We start from the raw sequence: 19,661 nt of genomic DNA, 5'->3' as shown, positions 1-19,661 counted from the left end.
CAGAGCAAGAATGAGAAAGTGACTGAAGTTGCAGCCTATTAAGACTAAACGTTAACCAGCAGTCACTTCCAAGCTGCTGTTCTGCTGTTAAAATCCTGATTTCATAACCTCGACAACATCCGACAAAATCACCAGACATATAGGTTAAATAAATGAGACTGTGCTTCAGCTACATTTACTTATAAAACGTTAACTCAGAGAGAAAGAATATCTTTCTTACTCACTCACTCATCGCACATCCACCGTCTGGCCGCACTGTTGCAGTCCAGCCAGAAAAAAATAAAGTGGTGTAACTGAGAAGAAAACGGACTAATTCATTAGAATGACTTGCATCACATCTGTCAGTGTGGTCATGTGTGTATTATGTACCTCTTTTGAGCCCGGCTTGGCCAAGTAGATGGCACTGCGTTGACACTTGTCATCCAGACACACGGGGAGGAGGTGGTCCTGGTAGCCATCACCATCTGCCAAGAAACAGAGAGTTAGACCGAAAAGCTACAATGTTGCATTGAACCAGTGGGAAACGTGATCCTTTGTTTTCTAAAACTGTGCTATTTTAATATTTTCACTCCATCACAATACTTCAGGTTTGTTCTAGAGTCGACTTAGAGCACAACTCAGTTTCTGGCACAAAGAAAATTGTTCCTGTTTTTTTCACGAGTGAGCTGGATCACAGGAACACCTGCTTGTTTCCTACGAGCAAACACACTTGTCTCTTTGATGCCTGTTATTAATGTCAGTTGAGTTGAAGTATCATTTTCTCTACTGATTTTCATCGCTATTAATTATTATTATCATAATACATGCAGGTTTCATCTAATGTACAAACAGGGACAGAGCCTCCCAAATCAAAACAACAGCTCTTCAAAGCACAAACACTTCAGTGCACCAGGTTCAGCTCTACACACACACTCTCTCACACACACACACACACACACGCCAAATGACAAAACAATACCTCATTAAGCGATGTTGACTGAATCACAAATTCCTTCTCACCACATTTACATCTACGAGAACAGACACCATTGTGATCTACTTGTTGTTTTTCTATATCTGCTGGCCTTCAACTCTGTGAGGCCAGAAACAAACTGGCACATGAAAACATTGATGAGAGAAAACAGAGCGCTTTAAAAGTGGTTTAAATTCCTTTAAAGGTATGAAACTCGCTGAAATTGTACAAATTTGAGTTGCGCACATCCACGACAGTATGAACATGAAAAAAGAGGCTCTGTGAAAGCATAAGGTAGCTGGAGTCCATCCTGCCAGGCCACAGTGGTTCGGACTAATCAGTGTCCGGTGAGGGTGAAACTACTGTCAGTTATGTGTCTTAGATGTGACGACAGTAAGAAGACACTGTGTGTTAACAACAATTGTGGCTCCTAAAGACATTAGTGTAGATGCTGCTGTTGTACCATCAAAACGGGAAAATATTTCTTCAGTAAAAAAAAAAAGAGCAGTCACTTAAGGCTTTTCTCGATGGAAAAGATGTTTTCGCTCTTCCCCAGACTGGCTTTGGCAAGAGTTTGATTTACCAGCTGGCTCAGCTCCTGGTAAAAAAAAAAAATGTTCAGGATGTAGAATCTGACTGGTTGGTTGAGCCAGTGATAGATGATGATAGACAGATGGTTCATCCAATCACTTGCCAAGTATTTTTTTTTTAAAGCGTCTGCCCTTTTCCAAACAGTTTCCATCGAAACCTTCCCAGATGGATCTGAGCAACAAACCATCTGGTGCGTCAGGTTAGTGAAAGCACATATAACCATGAATACAATCTTTCCTCATGTGGCAGAGTGTTACTAAAGATGGAGGTGTGGTGAGTGCAACTGCTCAAATAACTCTGAAATATTCAGAAAGCAATTAGGGACTGGCAATATGATCTTAGCTTACATCAACTTTGACAATCTTGATTATTACTAGGTCTGAAACAACTAGTCAATCAATCAGTTGCCAGAAAATAAATCAGCAACTATGTTGATTTTTTTGACACTTCTTTTATTCTCAGTTTCACTAAATAGGACAGTCAGTCTGTGGCAGATAATATCAATAATTACATACATTTGGTTTATAGTCAACTTGTTTATAATGTTGGATGCCATTGTTTACTCCTTGTAAGTTACAGACCTTCTTTCACTGCAGACACTTTGACATGTCAAAGCAGGAGGATCACAGGTGTATTTAACAGCACTAATGAACTCTGTATTGCAATTAAGATTTTAACCCTTGTCCACCCTTGGTCACATTTTTTTCCTCTTCATTTTGGATTTTTTGAATAGATGCAATGTAAATGTTGACTTTTTTTGAAATTTCTTTCTATAATATGTCTATGACATGGTGTGCATGCAAAAGAAGTTACACTCTGGACCTAGAGGAACAATTGAAACCCATTAAAACTGCAAATTTTGATCCCACTGCAATTACAGCATAAAATCACATATAAACTCACCCATTCCTTACTAGGTTTTATTTCTGAATTCTTGGCTCCGACATTGTAGTTTTGACTATTTTCAACCATATGAAGCTGTATTCATCCTATAGAGCAAATACATACATTTCCCTGGTTTACACTAGGGACACTGCTGCTGTATCATGGAGCACTGCAGACCAGTGGAATAAATGTATGCAAGTACAATGTGGGTGCGTTGGTTTGGAATTCAGAGTGTGGTGTGTATGTGTATGTATTGAGAAATTTGTGTGTACAGTTTGGACCAATTCCCCAGCATGGGAATGTGTGTGTGTGGTGAAGAATGGGAAAGTGTGTCCACCACACAAACATTTGACTGGTACTGTATGTGTACAGTTAGAGATACTGCATTTTATTGCAGATCACAATTCCCACCCCCTATCTCCCTCCTTCTCTGTCATACACACATATACACACTCCCACCCATCCACCCACTCACAGACACCCACACATGCACACACATGCACCCACACGTTTGCCTTCAAAGTCAATAGAATATAATATATAACGCCTCGTGGATGCAGCACATTTCTGTATATGTTACAGTAAGCTACTGAGCTTTGATGTTTTGTGTGTGTGTGTGTGTGTGTGTGTGTGTGTGTGGGTGTGTGTCTGTGTGTGTGTGTGTGTGTGTGTGTGTGTGTGTGTGTGTGTGTGTGTGTGTGTGTGTGTGTGTGTGTGTGTGTGTGTGTATTTTTGTGGGGTCTACTTACTTGTGTGTAACTGATTTCATGCCCCTATGAGCTGAGAGCAAGTGGTTTTTATGGCATTATTTTTCATTTAATCAAAACAAAAACCTTCCTCTTAGCATTTAGTTTATGGATAATGATTGATAAAAAACAACAGTGGTATTATGTAAACAAACTGGCATTTAAGTTCTGAAAATGAATTAATATTTGGTGGTTATGACTGATACTGAATAGAAAAAATAATTCACTTAAAGTGGAAACTGATATTAATTTGTGAACTTTTTGTTTTTGGTTGTAGACATTTTTGTCCTCTAAAGACTTCAATATATGTTTTTAAAAGGATGCACAAGTGCTCAGTTCCAGTGCCTTGGTATGCAGCAATGTTTTTACTGACACCTGAGCTTTACCTGTAATGACATGACTACAAGAAGGGTCTTTGTGTAGCTGTAGGTTAAAGGAACATACTAACATTTAAGTAGTTTTTTTTGTGTCCCAAACCTTTTAATAACATGTGTTTGGTGTCATACACAGCTTTTCAGAAATGGCTAGTTTATAGAGACACTGCAGGAGATGACGTGTAAATTGACACCAGACATAAAGAGATGGAACTGCTTCTAGGCTTCTCATCACACAGTGGATCTGAATCTTTTTCAACAGGGTAAGTGCAACACTCCCAAGCAGATGTTGTGCCATGTGGAGGGGGGAACCTGAATGACACTGATGATGAATGACAGTACAAAGCAGGGGAGGAGAGGAAACTGAATCTGGCTGTCAGGGGCAACTAAGCAAGAGGCAGACAGGCGGAGAAAAAGTGAGGGAGATAATGGGATACACTGCAGAAGACAGTAAGTCAACAGGTCCTTGTACTTGTGCTTAATACTATTAAATCTTAAAATCATACTCCTCTGTAAAACATAAAAGAAAACTGTCAAAGTGTCTGTCAGTACTTGTTTCCAAATATTTGTTTTCTGATGTTCTTGGAGCCAATGGCTGATGAAAACACATTTAAAATGATACTAGATAGAAATATCCTTGTACAAAAGACATGCTCACACAAGCCATCATATCTGACTTTTTCATAATGTAACATTCAAATTGGAAATTCAAAGAGAAGAATAATAAATGAAATGAAAGGTCACAACTAACTGTGGGCACTCAGGGCATGAGGCAGTAAGGAAGGAGAATAACGCAGACCTTCCTCTGTGCTACCTTCAAAATGCACTTGTTTCCAGTCAGTTTTATTAAAAGACTGGGGGCGTCTTTTGCAGTATGGACAGAAAAAGAGAGACAGAGAGACATGGTTAATGGTCTACAAAGGGTAGACAATAATTCATTAATTTTTTATTCTGTCCATTTTTAGGGTGTGTGTGTTTCCCCCAATTTCAAGGTGTCACACTCCTGCAGTAATGAAACGACATGTCTGGTTTACAGCAGGTTTTTTACTTGAAGAATATTTGTTGTTATGGATTATACATGTTTTCTATTGGTTAATGGCTTAACTGTTAAATAAATGATCATTTAAGATAACCAGAGCCTGAAGTGATGTCCTAAAACCTGTCTGGTCAACAGTCAGAAAAACCTCAAGTCTTAGATTTGCATGGTAGGAATTGGAGGAAAGCCAAACATTTGGTTTAGTACCTGACAAAATAAATGGCAAATCGATGATCAAAGTTGTCAGTGATGAATTTTATTGGTATTGATTAACCAGTTAAACTTCACTCTGCTCCACCAATTTTACACCTGAAGATCAGTTTGCTTATTATGGGGGTTGCTGACTACAGATTTTAAACTGAAAACCTGTGATACAAAGTGGAGATGTGGAGTTTGAGCAAAGTCGCCATTTACTAGGCAGGAAGAGCCTAAAGAAAAGTCAGACTAAGGCCTCAACTGCTTTGATTTCTATATTCTGCAGAATATACTGTAATATACTGTAACATACAGTAATATACTGTAATATACTGTAACATACTGTGAAATACAGTAATACACTGTAATATACTGTAACATATTGTAGAATACAGTAATATACTGTAACATATTGTAAAATACAGTTATACACTGTAATATACTGTGATATACTGTAAAATACTGTAAAATACTGTAACATACTGTAATATACTGTAAAATACTGTAACATACTTTACTGGTTGGAACCAAATGAGACTAGGTCAAACCCAGTATATGGCTATGGTCAAATTCAGATTTTCAGTCGCTCCTGTTTGCTGTGTTAAAGTTACTGCACTACACATTAATACAAACTCAACACTTCCTGTAACCATTTCAATTAAAAGCCCTCTAGCATTTCAGTGAACAGAAACCCATTATTTCTTAACAGGGCTTTTATTGCTGTTCTGCAGTTGGCATATTGTCTCATCTCCAGTTCCTGGTGTTCCTGTTGTTTACATGTCATTCAGATCAGCTAGTTTCTTTAGCAGTCACTGATGTCATCTCTCTCCCCCTCCCATTCTCCTGCCTGCTTTAGTAATAATGATACATGTAAGATTATTTGCCATAATTCAGGGAAGGTTCAGTGTAGTGTAAGCGTCCCTATCCTTCCCTGCAGTTCCCGAGCAGCTGGGAAACCAGAGTGGTTCAGTAGACTGCCCTTAGCAAGAATTGTAGCCCTAAGCTCCCAGTTGGTGCATACACGGTGCAGCCAGCTTTATAACCAGTCTTGTTTGGAAAAAAAAAAAAAAAAAACTCTAAATCTAGTGACAACGTGCTAAGTTGGCAACACTGCAGGATGTAAACACCCCCTAATAGAACCTGTTTGCACCAGAAACTACAATCAGTGACGTGACATTTGGCTGGCCAATGAGGGAAACATGATCACTGAGTCAGTCAGCCGGTCAGAGACATTCCAGATTATGATATGTGATAATTTTCAAGGAAAAACATTTAGATGTGGGGAATGTGTCCTAATTCGCTGTTACTGTGGGTGTAATGGAAACAACCTGAAATACTGTGTGTGAGAGCATCAAGTGCACCATTTGAACATTTTAGCAGTGCAGATAGAGACAGGATGCGTGGATAGTGAGGTGCTGTAGGGAGAAGAACAAAGAGGCAGGCAGAGATAGAGAGAGACAGAATGAGTGCTAATTCAGTCCTACAGAGGTTATCACTCGCCACTCTGTCTCTGATGCTTATTGTCAGCTCTGTTACACACACAGTAATGTTCCCTCTCTCTGTCCCACCTGTCCTTTCCTCAATGAATACCTTTTTTCATCCATTTTCATCATCTATTCATCTGTCTCTCTTTTATTCCCATTATGCTCTCCTTCACCTGTCTCCTCTCATCGCCCTCTTCCACTCAGTTTCTCTTCCTCCTCTTCTAGCTCACTCCTCTGTCAGTCACTCTCTCCCTCCCACCTCAGTCTTAATGCTACCGTTTCGTCCATTTCTCCTCCTCTTTATTCACCCTTATTCTCTCTCTCCCTCCCTCTTCCCTCCCTCCCTCCTGCTTTTCATCTCTCCCTCCTGCTGAAGATGCATGGTGTGATGGAGATTGGTTGAGAGAGTCGCAGAGGGAGGAAACCGCAGGCAGGGTTGAAATGGAGAAGGCTGCGAGGAGAAGGAAGGCCAGGGAAGGACGGGAAAATAGCTAAAGACAACAACATGAGAGAGACGATGAGAGAATACAGAGACGGCACAGATGTTGTCACACATTGGCATTCATAGAGTTTTGCGCAGCACCAATAACAATGCAAATCACAATATGTATATGCACAAACGCGCTTGGTGGGATGCTGCCAGGAGCCTGTGTCTCATTATGAGCCCTATATTATCTGATAGAGCAGAGCTTTGTGTGTGTCACTGCCGTGTGTGCATTCTTTTGAAAGTGTGTGTGCTAAAGGTGTAATAGAGTGGGAGGAACGTGTGTGATATAACACTCCGAATCCCCATTATTCCCAAATAACCTATTAAATGATTACCAACTATTACCTGCAACACGATTATTATTACTTGTTTCATTTTGTTTTTGGGAGTAATCATGTTCTAAGTTTTTGAAAAGTGTTTTTGCCTCAATTGGGGGCTTTACAGGATGTAAACAGGAAGTATACACTGACCAGGCACTTTATTAGCAACACCACACTAACACTGGGTAGAGCCTCCCTTTGCTCTCAAAACAGCCTCAAATCTTCGTGGCATGGATTCCTCAAGATGTTAGAAATTTTCCTTCAAGATCCTGGTCCATGTTGATATGACTGACATGATTGAGATTCATACTGCCAATCTCTCATTCTACCACATCCCAGAGGTTGGCCTCTGATCTGGTGACTGGGGAGGCCACCGGAATACTTAAGTAGCCATTAAAGGTTGGTAAACAGTGGCCATAAAGGGAGGCACATAGTCACCAACAATATGTGGCATTCAATCCTGACTGGTATTAAATGGCCCAAAGTGTGCCATGAAAAAAATCTCCACACCATTACACCACAACCAGCAGCCTGCACTGTTCACACAAGGCACGTTAGGTCCATGGATTCATGCTTTTCACATCAAATTCTGACCCGTGCAGCAGAAATCGAGATTCATCAGACCAGGATACATTCAACTGTCCAGACCTCTCTCATCAACAAGGTGTTTCCATCCACAGAACTGCCACTCACTGGATATGAGTAAAAACTGACCAAAACTCTAGTGACTGCTGTGGGTGAGCAGTTTCAGAAATACTCAAACCAGCCCACAATCATGCCTCAGTCAAAGTCACTGAGATGATTTATTTTGCTCATTCTAAGGTTTGATGTGAACATTAACTGAAGCTCCTGGTCTGTATCTGCAGGATCTTATGCACTGCACTGCTGTCACGTGATTGGCCAACCGGATGATTGCATGAAAAACCATGTGTATGGGTGTTCCTAATAAAGTGCTCAGGAAGTGTAATGTTGCTATCGAGTCACTTAGTTAGGAGGAGGCTACAACTAGTGTGCCAATTTTTAGCCTTCATTAGTTTACATTTTGGCAAACTGGCAACAGAAAAAAGTGTGCTGAATTAGCCAATAGCGGCTCCTGTTTGAAATATGCTCACAGATCTACTGACAACTATCACTGGATTGCACTGGTACTGAGGAAAATGTAAACACAAAATAATTCTCAGGCAGATTCTCCAGTTATCTGACAAAGTGTCTGACAGATGTGATGATGTCCTTCAGAAACGTAAGTCACGTTGAATTTAAAACACGTGCATCATGTCTGTGTGTTCAGATTTGAGTGAATTTGATTTAGAGGAAATACAAAATTTGATGCAATTTGCAGCGATTTGCAGCTGAGTGTCTCACTTAGTGCACAGCTCCAACTGCTGACTGTGTTGCTGAGCATACCTAATCAACAGGCCAATTTACAGTAACTAACCTCCAGTATGCACCTGTCCCTTTCACCTCAAGCAGTAGCTTTACCTCACTCTCCCCCCTCCTTAAATCTCCCATGACCCCCTGGGGAATGATGCGTCACAGTTTAAAAACATTTGGTATATTGTAATGGTGAGTACAAACATAAAAGAGACCTTGTACTTTCCACTTTTAATACACAACACATATAATGTGCAACACATTTTAAAATTAATTCAAAAATAAAGAGTTAATTAGTGTGTAGATCACTGGGGGTGGATCCTTATAATTGAGAGTACTACTTATGCATAATTACTGTGCAGCAGATATTGGAATAAGAAAGAGGGAGATGTGGTTTTTACTTCTACTTTCAATGAAGGACACTTTTGTGTCAGTTGTACTTTGCAATTTGCATCAAATTGCATATTAAAATGTGCAAATTAATATCTGAACCAGGAAACTGTAAACCCAGGAGACTTGATAATTTGCATTTGGATTGGAATAGTTCTAAATGAAAGGGATATCGCAAAATGGGGCTTGATTAGGAGATTTTATTTTTCCCATTGCTGCATTTTTACTTCATTAATATGGTCTGGAGGCATGTCTTTAACATAACCGCAGACGTATGCTGTTATGTGGTACTGCTCACACAGCTCACACTGATCTTAACTAGCCAAGCAGCGCTCCAGTACCTCCTTTTAAACAGGTACAGGTAAACCCATTTCTGCAAGAGTCTGAGACTGAGACAAATTGATGGAGAATGCAAAACAGAAAGAGCAAAGTGAGAGAGGAAGCAGAGTACAGTGGCTGAAAACATGACAAGACAGACAGCAAAAGAGAAAAACAAAAGGAAATGAAGGTTAAAAAAAATAGTGTGAAAGGTGTGCAGAGGTTGAGGAGGGGACGAGGCACAAATAAAAGATGGAGAGGAGGAGAAGCTGGATGTAACACAATATAATAAGATGAGTAGAAGAAAAAACGCCTAGGGGGAGAGCAGTGAGAAACACACTGTCCTGTTAACATGCTGGCTTACCTGCAAGCACACACACACAACTCTCTCACACAGACACACACACACAGCATGATGACAGCCTTTCCGATTCTAAATATCACTTCCAAACACACTCCCGTCTCGCTGTCTGAAAAATCTCCCTATCTTTGTGAGCTGCTGGTCGCAGAGCAGCCTCCCTCCATCCTACCTGCACTGAAGCTAGCTGACACACTTGGTTGCGGGACTTTGTTGTGCTTTACCTAATGATGAATTATGCATCGGCCGCTGTCACTTTGAAAAATGCAATTACCTCAGTGATAAGGCAGATGGGCCTGTTTTGTCTGGCATATGCTGTGCATCTATTAAGAGTCTAGAGCTGGAAACAGAACTGCTTGCACACAAACACAGGCGTATTCCCTTCACGCATGCATGAACATGCACGTACACAAGCACGTACACATGTACACACACATACACACACACATACACCGCAAGTTCAGCCAGTGTGTGCTGCCCCTGGAAGCTACTCAAGCAGATATCTTTCAACACACTGGTAAAACAGACATAACACTTACAGATCCGAGTTAATTCTAACTGTTTGGTGTTTACAGTATTTATAATGTCGGCCATGTCTGTTCTGAGGTCAGGTCAGTCCTGTGAAAAACTGTCAGGCATACAGAACTAAACCTAGTGTTGGTGACACAGACCATCCAGGTTCAGCTACAATACTAGATTAATGAAATACAAGATCAGGGAATTTATATCAGCAAAAGGAGTGACTTTAACATTTTTTTTTCTGATGTCCACCAAACAGTGAGAAGAAAGCGGCCAGATTATAGGACAAAATCAAAAAGCAAAGGCATCAAGCTTTAATCAAAGCTGAGTTCTGCCAGAGTTGGTCATCAGGCAAGCAGAAACCTCGAAAAATGCCACATGCTGCAGGTCACACAAAATGTTACGCAAGTTTGGTTTGGAAATGAACTCTTTTTGCTATGAGAATGTGCAGAGAGAGAGAGAGAGAATGCATGTATTATCTTTCATTTTTGACAAAAAACACATTTAAATTGACTGAGATCTTCTGATAGTAAGATTAGTAATGATCCCTCCGATGCTAGATACATCCTTCAGATACATTACATGCTGAGAGATGCTCAGGCAGGAAGCCTGGCTGCTCCCTGTAATGAACCCTCCCAGATGCACAAGACCCCAGGAAAGAAGTCACTAGAAAATCTAAACACAAAACTCAAATTGTTTTACTTTTAGCATAGATGACTGTGAAATTAGGTTAGTAGGCCTTAATAAATAAAGATTCATAAAGATGTCAAGATTAATGACTGGTGTGGAAACTTGAAACTAAGCTGCAAATGTAAATCGGAAGTTGCTGCAGTTATAAATGCTCTAAATGCTCCTTGATAAAACAAAATGCTTCATTTTTCAGGAAGAAAGGAGGCAGAACTTTAAGAACTGTATCTCACAGTCTGCAAAAATATGGCTATAATAAAACTGGGATGACACTCTGCAGCCTATGGTTCAGAATTATTATTGCTGCTGTTTTCACAGTATATGATTAGATATTTCAAATAAATAATGTATGCGTTTGAATTTTAAAGAGACGGAGAACAAGAAAAACAGAAGGAAATGTAGAGGAAGGTGAACAGACATAGACATGGAGACAAATATGTCGTGGGAGACAGCTAGATAAAAGGAGAGGGATGGGGATGGGGTGAAATGGACAGTGTGATGTGTGATGGAAATAAGTCCCTCTTCAGATCACACAGGGATGCAATGCTGCTCACTGCTCTATCTCATCCTCTCCTCCCCTCCTCCTTTCCTTAATTCCTTCATTATCCTCCCTGCCATCTTGTCCCCCCCTCTCTCCAGATCATCAACCACAGCATATATTTATATTTTTATCCTCCTGTCTATCTCTGTTCATTTCATCTTTGAAGTGTGCCATTCCCCGTCTCTCTTTCTCTCTTCTCTATCATTTGGCCTCTCTGCAGTCATTCCTTCAAGGTTTTTAAGGAGAGCCAAGATGTGCTCTTTAATTAGGTGCGAGAGAGGCTGGTCAGATGGGCTCATGAGATGGCAACACACAGAGAGACAAACACTGAATGATAATAATATCAACAGAGTTAGACTGGTGGACAGGAGGCCAATGTAAATAGGTAGATAAAGAATAAATACAGGTAAAACAGCAAAAACAGCAACACCTGTACAATTTAATGCAGGCCAACAAACAGTGATTATATTCATCTTTTTTTGTGCCTAATTCTTAATTTTTGCGACTGTTATCAGAGAGGTTTTGATTTAAAATAACCGTAAATAATTTTCAAATTTTAAAGTTGTGTTTTCTATATTCTATACTTTGTATGTCCCCCAACCTCTATGATATCTCACTGTACTTTGTAAAAGTAATTTTATATTAAGTAATCTTACATCCTGAATTTAATCAAATCTTTTGACTCATCCAGCAGCTGAACACACTCATAATGTTCTTTCTTCAACGGAAATGAAACACTGTTCAGAGAGTTGCACTGTTGCAGAAGTTCCCATAAATGTATTGCACTTGCAACTTTCTTTGATTTCACTTTCTGTCTTGTTCATCCCAAACCAGCTCCAAGTCTTGAGACTGTGCTGCTCTTCCATCACGTGAAGCCGCCGTCTGGTTTTCTTCTCATGTTTTGGGTCATTTTCTTGCTGTGGGATGAACCCCTGGCCAACCAGTCTGTCTTCCTTTGTTACTTGTCTTTTTCTCTCCATTCTGATAGCTTGTCTTAATAAAGCATCAGAGGGTGCAGTAATAGATTTTGCACCAACACTGTGTTTGTACAGACAGTGGGTTTGTACAAGTGGCAACCTCCAGAGCTGAAAAATGAAGCCAACACAAAGAGCCAAAAACACCAGTTCCTTGAATGACCCCTTGAGGCTGCTTCCAAGTCAATCCCCATGCAAATATCAGACAAACAGTATGACTTGCTGTGTAGTTAATTGACAGAACTTGAGGAAGTCTATGCTTCTGTTTATTGAGGTGAGTGAAATTCTAGTTTTATCTCTTATAGTGCTAATTAGCCAGCAAATGAATTAACCTAAATGTAACATTGAGCAAGACCCCAAGAGGCCCAGCTGTGCTAATGATGCTAACACGAGCATATGTTTGGTAAGATTATTACACCGGCATGCACCGGAGCCTCAACTCCACACAGGCCCCACCTATTTGCTCATTTTTGGATAAGCCAAGAGGTAGGTGGAGTCATGCACCACCAAGATGACGACAGCGGAGCAGCCCACTCTGAGCTTCAAAACTGCTCAGCTTTGTAAGCCATCAACAAAAGCTGGGGCAGCTGTAGGAATTGTTGGCATTAACTTTCAAGGTAACCAATTTTGTTGCTCCCTGAAAAAAGGACCGTTTTCTGTGTAATTAGCATGGTTTTCAGTTTTTGGTGTCCTACACTACTTTCTTTGAGGCCCACAACAAACCTTTGCTGCCTTTGTGTCCCATGCATAAATTTACTGTTAGTGTCTTGTCTGTTAGTGTCTCTAGAAATATTTGAATCTGTACCAATTTAATATTTTTCCAGATGATATTTAGCTGAATGAGAATGATTTTATTGCATTTTGTTCATGCTTTTGCCATTCTTCAAAAATTCTGTTTAATTATTTAACGGTGTGGAAAAACGAACACTGCTCTAATGTCAACAACAACGGACAATGGAAATTTTTGAATGTTTTTGTTTTTTCTTTCACAGTGACATGTTTTTTTTTCTTTAATTCCATGTCTCAGGATGATTTGTAGTTTAAAATGTTTTGGGGAAAAAATTAAAAGTAATGCTAAAATCACGTAAACCTTGGCTTTGTGTTTAAAGACCTCAGACTTGTCAAGTGAATACCCATGCCTTGACTCCTCATCCTGTCCTGCACTCTGAGCCTGATCCACTACATCACTGGTCCCTTCACTTCCTGTGGTTGTCCACTACTCTCAGACCTGAGAAATTTACAGCATCTTGTCAGTAACATGAAATATGATTTTAACTGCCTGTAATAATCAGTGCACTGTTTCACCTGCCCAGTGATCTTCCTCCTCCTGAATTCACCCTGAAGTAACCGCTGTTTGGGATGTAACATTTTCTCAGACCATTTTAACCAGGAAACTACCTTTGGTGACAATTAACTTCATATATTCTCTTGCTGTGTACAGAACTGGAACGTAGATTGGTTATTCATATTTGGTCCTGAATACTTGAAAAGGGACCATTTCTGTGTTCACTTGAGCTGTGTGCAAGTGTGTGTTTGTCTTACAACAACAGCAGATTGTAAAGAAAAGAACTGCGCATGCTTCAGGCTGAAATGCATCCTCTGGACATGTGCCATTAAAATATTCAAAGAGTTTCTACCTAAGAGTGCAGAGTTTTTTTTTTTTTGTTTTGTGTATAGCTCATGCCAGTCTTCTCTGACTCATACAGAGTCTCCCATTCACCCCCATTGATTTCATAACAAACCCTCACTCCACAGAGTACCTCTCTCTGTCTCTGCCTGACAATATGGGAATTAGAAATACAGACAAAGACTAAGAGACATAGTTAGGGTGATGTATGTCTTTCAAATTAAAGTCTGACATTATTTGATACAGTGTCTGATACAATCTAGCCTCAACTGCATTCAGCAATTCAATTATTGCTTATTACACCCATATTATAATGTCTTTACATAGTATTAGATATTATTGTTCTTAAAAACTAATCATGACAAATTATGTTTAAGGAAAGGGAATAGTGACTAGGAAGGCTCTGATGAATGATTATCATACTAAAAGTGAAAGGGTCTAAAAAAAAGCGGGGGGGGGGGGGGGGGAGATAGCAAATATACAATAGATTAAGAGTAATAAAGATCCACAGCGAAAGCCGAGCAGCGACTGAGTGAAGCAGACAAAATGGAACAAATAACAGTACATCCGGCAAGAATTTGGCAGAGTATTAGAAGCGTGACCCTCACACGCTTCAATCCCCATCTAACGAGGGCAACGTCTTGAAATGACATTTCCGAGCCGAAGGAGGAAGGAAAAAAAAAAAGAAAAAGGATTAAAGAAATGAAAAAGTTTTTGTCGAGATAAGCTCAAGATTTAAACAAAAAAAGATCACCGCCCCTAGAGATGATGAATTAAATACATACACGTTCCCGAGCAAATCACACACACGCATGCACGCACGCACGCACGCACGCACGCTGTCACACAGATTCTCTCATGACATACAGACACACACTCACTCACACACACACACACACGGCATATAGGTCATTTCCCCTCTGGCTCATACATTATTGCCAATTTGGGAAGGGGAAGTTTGTTCACTAAATATTTGATGGACACCCCCAGCTGCAATGAGATTAACAGATTAATCTTGCCAATAAGGAGGTGTTTATCAGTGCGAAGCTTGTGTGTGTGTGTGCCTGTGCGTGTGTGTTCATGTGCATGAGAGCTACACCAGACCAAAAGTTAATTAAAATGCATTCAACATTGCACATCTAAGGACAGCACATAGCTCAAACTCACTGATAAGGGTCTTAATGTTATAAGAAAAAAAAAACTGTGAAAAAGGCAATAACATGAGTAACAAACCAGAAAATGCCATAAACTTGTTAGGATATATCAGATTTTTCACACTTTGCCATTCACATATTATAGAATGAAACTATTTATCATGATCATGATGATAATTAAAGAACATTATTCACAATCATTTTCATCCAAATGAATGTCACTAGTTCTATATTGCCAGTGGATTTAGTTTTCATTTTCTGGTAGGAAGAATCCATAAAAAAATAAATCCACCAATTCACAGTAAGTGATGCTTTGTCCATTTGGGTTTTGTTGTTCAGAATCAATGCAGAAGGAAAAAAGGCGTCACATGAGAGGACACACTGCGGTCTTTCCCCCTGAGACATCAAGCAGTTCTGTGTCGCCTTTCTTGAATTACTGGCAAAATGTGCAGATTTTCAAAACAACCTAACTTCCCTCTCTCAAGGTCCAAGAAAAAATATGATATGATGCTGAATGTAGACATGATCTCTGAGATGTGCCACACAAAACCACCACAGACATGATTGCTTTGCATGAAAAGTGGAGACAAAATTTAATAAAATAAAAATCTTGCAGATTAGTGAGAGTATCTATCTTTGAAAATAAACAGTAACACAATCTTCCCTTTTACAAAGGAAAAGTTGAATTCTTACACAATAACTTGCTGAATTCAGTACACACAGCCTTCGGGCCTAATCACACCAGCATCTAAAACTGTGAGTATTTGTGGGCAAAATTAATGAATTTCAATGGAATCGCTGCAGTCGGTGGATTTCTTGCATGGGTGATGTAGATCTGCTGAGGAGTTTAACCCTGCTGAACTGTCTCTCCTTTGACCAACTGCAAACGGTCTTGACAGCGTTTAACTCTGAAGGAATGTAAAGCTGGTGAGAGCAAAACATGAGAGGCTACTGTAGCTTATTAGCTGTGCTGCACATTCCAGTCTCATTTTAACCCTCCTGTCTGACTATAAACTGCTCCACATAGACGAATACGTCTCTTGAGTAAGGCTGCTAACTGAGAGCTAAGTGTTAGCGGTTAGCTCGTCAAAGACAGTAATTTGCCAACTAGCTTTGTGAGGAGACACTACGTCACCAAACTTCTACAACCACATATTGTGTGTGGATGAATTTCACGGGGCCAGTTTCTTGTGTGTCATCAGCTCATGGTGGTTAAAGGTTACTGCTGTTGCCAAACAAACTTACATATTGCTGCGCCTGTTCTGTAATGTTGCTGTTGAGTTACTGAGTCAATTTGCTGACTCTGTGACTCCTGACACTATGTTTTTGCATGTCACAGATAAACATTTAATTGAAAGTTTCACACAGAGTTAATCACATTTACAATGGAAGGTGCTCAGTGCGTCTGCTTTTTGGCACCTGACCAGCTACATTACAGGACCTGGAGGTAAAGCATATTGTCCACCTTGAAAGCAGAAGCTGAAGGAGAGAGCTCATTCAATATTATCCTTCAGCCTCTCCTAAAATCAGACTGTTGTTTTCCATCAGATTGTTTATCTGAGTGATATTTACCCTGAAAAACAAGCATTAGTAGCCACCACAACTCTCCCTGTCCCCTGGCTAAGGTGGCTGCTCTGACGAGAGCGATGAAGGGCCACTTTGTGGCGCACAGGCTGCAGTCTGGAGATTAGAGAGCCAGCAGAGATTTGCTGAGGATAAATGTAAAGCTGAGCTGAACAATGAATACCACTGGCCAAGATTGTTTAAGGGGATAAGATGTTCACAAAAATCTGGCTATATGTGGGATTGAGTGTGTATATCACATTGTGTGTCTGCAACTGTGTGTGCATGAGTAAGATTTGCCTGTCTGGTGAGGGGTGAGCATGGCTGGTGTTTGTGTGGGAAAAGAAAGTTGTGATGAGAGAGCTGTAGCGAAAATTCTAAAGCCAAAAAGACCAGACAGTCGAATTTGGAAGCCTTTGAAGCTACACAGCTTCAAATGCAGAACGAGCTTAAAGGACAGGAATGAGTCTGCCACACTCATGCACACGTACAGATCTATGCTAGCACTTTAATCTGGCCCAGTACAACTCAGACTCAACTAAGTATCTGGAGTGCGTTTCCACACTGATTTTACGTATTTTTGACTTTGCATTCTGATTCTGATTACAAACCAAATTTCCACTGTACATGCCGGTGCTAGTTTTACCATGGATCTCCCTGTCACATCTGTCACAACCACACACAATGATACTAAGCTTGTCAAAAATGACAATGGAAATAACAAATCTTTGTCATTCTCACCGAAATCGACAAAGGAGGACTGTCCGACGACGGTGACCGGTGGCTTTGCTGGCATGATTTCAGCTCTGGTGAAGTTCCCGTCCTGAGAGAGTCACCATCATGTAGATGAAAAGAGAGACAGAGAGAGAAAAGAGGGGAGACAGAGGGATTATGCAGTTTCATATATGCTCATACATATTGTAACTACTGGACTGCTGTTTTCTTCAACAGTAATAAATAAGTAAATTCAGTAACTGTGGTGTATAATGCCACAGATCCAGTAGATCTGGTGTGAGAAAGAGGGAGAGCAGAGGTGTAAAACATTCTGGCTCCGTGCTTTTACTCTACAGGACCCAGGTTCATGTGGCCTTCAATGGACTACAGAAGCTGAGTTATAAAGGATGGCCTTTATGTGTCATTAAAAATAATATATGCAATAATATAAGATTCAATAAGAGAGCATGAAAAAGAGAGGAAAAACTAAAATTAAACAAACTAGCCCACACCCACCCCCCTGGATCCAGGACATCCTCTCTTGTAAAACCTCATTTCAGGGAGTTTTGGAGATGACTTAAGAGTGAATACCAAGCCTCTAAAACTGACTCCTTTCCTCCGTGGACTCTAGCTGTTGATAACTCTATACAATGTCCAGATATGTCAGAACCTAAGCATGAAAACAAAGCGAATGGGGAGGTTTCCTATGTTTTTTGCTGCTATGAGTCAAGCTAGTTGTACTTGTTTTTTAATAGAGGTCAGGCCCTAATCTGACACGTCATTCAGAACGAGTGAAACGGGCAAACAGGGCAGCTTGACTTCAAACAGCTTGGAGAGGTTAGAAACGACCATGTTCCAGAAGCTGGTCACTGGAGCACACTCCCAAAACATATGAAAATAGCTACCAAGTGCTTTCAGGGGACAAAGAGTAAAAGTAGTATCACCAATTGTTTTCATTAAATACAGCTTCCTAGGCGTGAAATACACTCTGTGTAATAAATTTGTTGGTGATCTGGGTTTCTGGATGCTCTGTCCCAATCAAATGCTGGGCTCAAGTCTGGGACATATGCCCTCCACAGAGCATCTAGTGCCATTGTTATTATAGTCTGTAATAATGTTGCAACAAGAATCAAAAGAGTCTAGAAACTAAACCACTTGAGCCTCTAGCAGAAGACAGTACCTTGTGAAGTGGATGTGGGGTGAGAGGGCTCTACAAAGGGACTCAATTTGCTTTAAGAGTTGATCTTAATTTCAGATAAAAGAAAAAGGAAGCACGTGGTAAGTCGAACTATGTATGTCCTGAAAGGAAAGTAAACCCTGCTCTCCATACATGTCATCAAGTGTACGGGTGCCTTTTTCTTTCCAGTGAGGGAAACAAATAAGATGGCCACCAATCAAAAGCCCAACATTATTAAATAGTGGAGAGCGTGGGTCCCATGCAGAAGAACGGCCACACAGTTTCTTCACTTTCCACCACACCGGAAACATATGTTAGACAACAGGGCCAAATTTCCAACGGCATTGAGAAGTGGGAATATTTGAATTCAAAAAGTCGAGAAGAAAATATGGAGTCACCAGCCTTTCCGCTAGAGCCCGCCAAGACACCTGAGCACTGGGTTGAAACTAGGTTAGTAGAGGTCTAAGCTTGAAAAGCCAGTTATACAGTTTGAAATTTGGGAGGGAGAGACCGCCGGCCTGTCTCTCTCACTGCATTGTAGTGAACTTTATATTTGCTCATTTAACCTGCCATAGGAATTCTGTCACTACTGATTGGAAATTTGTTCCAGTATTGTGGTGGCGGGGAAAAGGAAGCTAAAAAATTGGTTATCAAAAGTTAAAACTATATAATCTCAAAAAGTAGTAAAAGAAAAACCTTTCACCTAGACCTGCTCTATATGAGAAATACCCTGAGAAAACTTCTGTTATGATTTTATATAAATAAAACTGATTGATGATGACAAGTCCCCAGAGCCACTAATAGCATCTACAAAGTGCTACATGTCCAACTGACATTTTGTTTGAATTTACTCAGACGGTTAATTATTAAAGTCACTGCTGATTGAATTTTGTAATCAACTAATCCCGTGAGCACTAACTGACCTTAGGGCTACAACTGATTACTGTCTTGATCAATTAATTAATTAGTTGTTTGGTCAATAAAACATCAGAAAACAGTAAAATAGGCATATTGCAATTCACCAGGTCATAATGACAAATGTTTTCAAATGTGTTTGTTTGCTTAGTTCAAAAGCTGAAGATTTAAATTTAAATTGTCAGATGAGGAAAAGCAGCAAAAAATACTCACATCTGAGATGATGGGAACATCATATGTTTGACATTTTTGCTCAAAAGATGGCACAACAATAATTTCAATA

The 19,661-nt window shown here is 40.1% G+C and overlaps 1 protein-coding gene across 2 annotated transcripts in view; it reads right to left on the bottom strand.

The window, feature by feature from the left end:
* Positions 1 to 19,661, bottom strand: part of itfg1 (integrin alpha FG-GAP repeat containing 1) — a 156,532-nt gene that overhangs the window by 93,216 nt on the left and 43,655 nt on the right. For both annotated transcript variants that reach the window (XM_071489191.1, XM_071489190.1), the window contains exons 8-9: positions 17,314 to 17,395; positions 370 to 464 (exon numbers count right to left, since the gene is read on the bottom strand). In XM_071489191.1, coding sequence (XP_071345292.1) covers positions 370 to 464; positions 17,314 to 17,395 — 177 coding nt within the window. The remainder of the gene's footprint in view (positions 1 to 369; positions 465 to 17,313; positions 17,396 to 19,661) is intronic.

Source organism: Trachinotus anak, unplaced genomic scaffold (genome assembly GCF_046630095.1).
Source record: "Trachinotus anak isolate AG129_WGS33_773 ecotype Australia unplaced genomic scaffold, CSIRO_AGI_Tana_v1 ptg000011l, whole genome shotgun sequence".
NCBI classification, from domain to species: domain Eukaryota; kingdom Metazoa; phylum Chordata; class Actinopteri; order Carangiformes; family Carangidae; genus Trachinotus; species Trachinotus anak.
The sequence above is the reverse complement of the archived record's forward strand: the minus strand, read 5'-3'. Positions and strand labels throughout refer to the sequence as shown.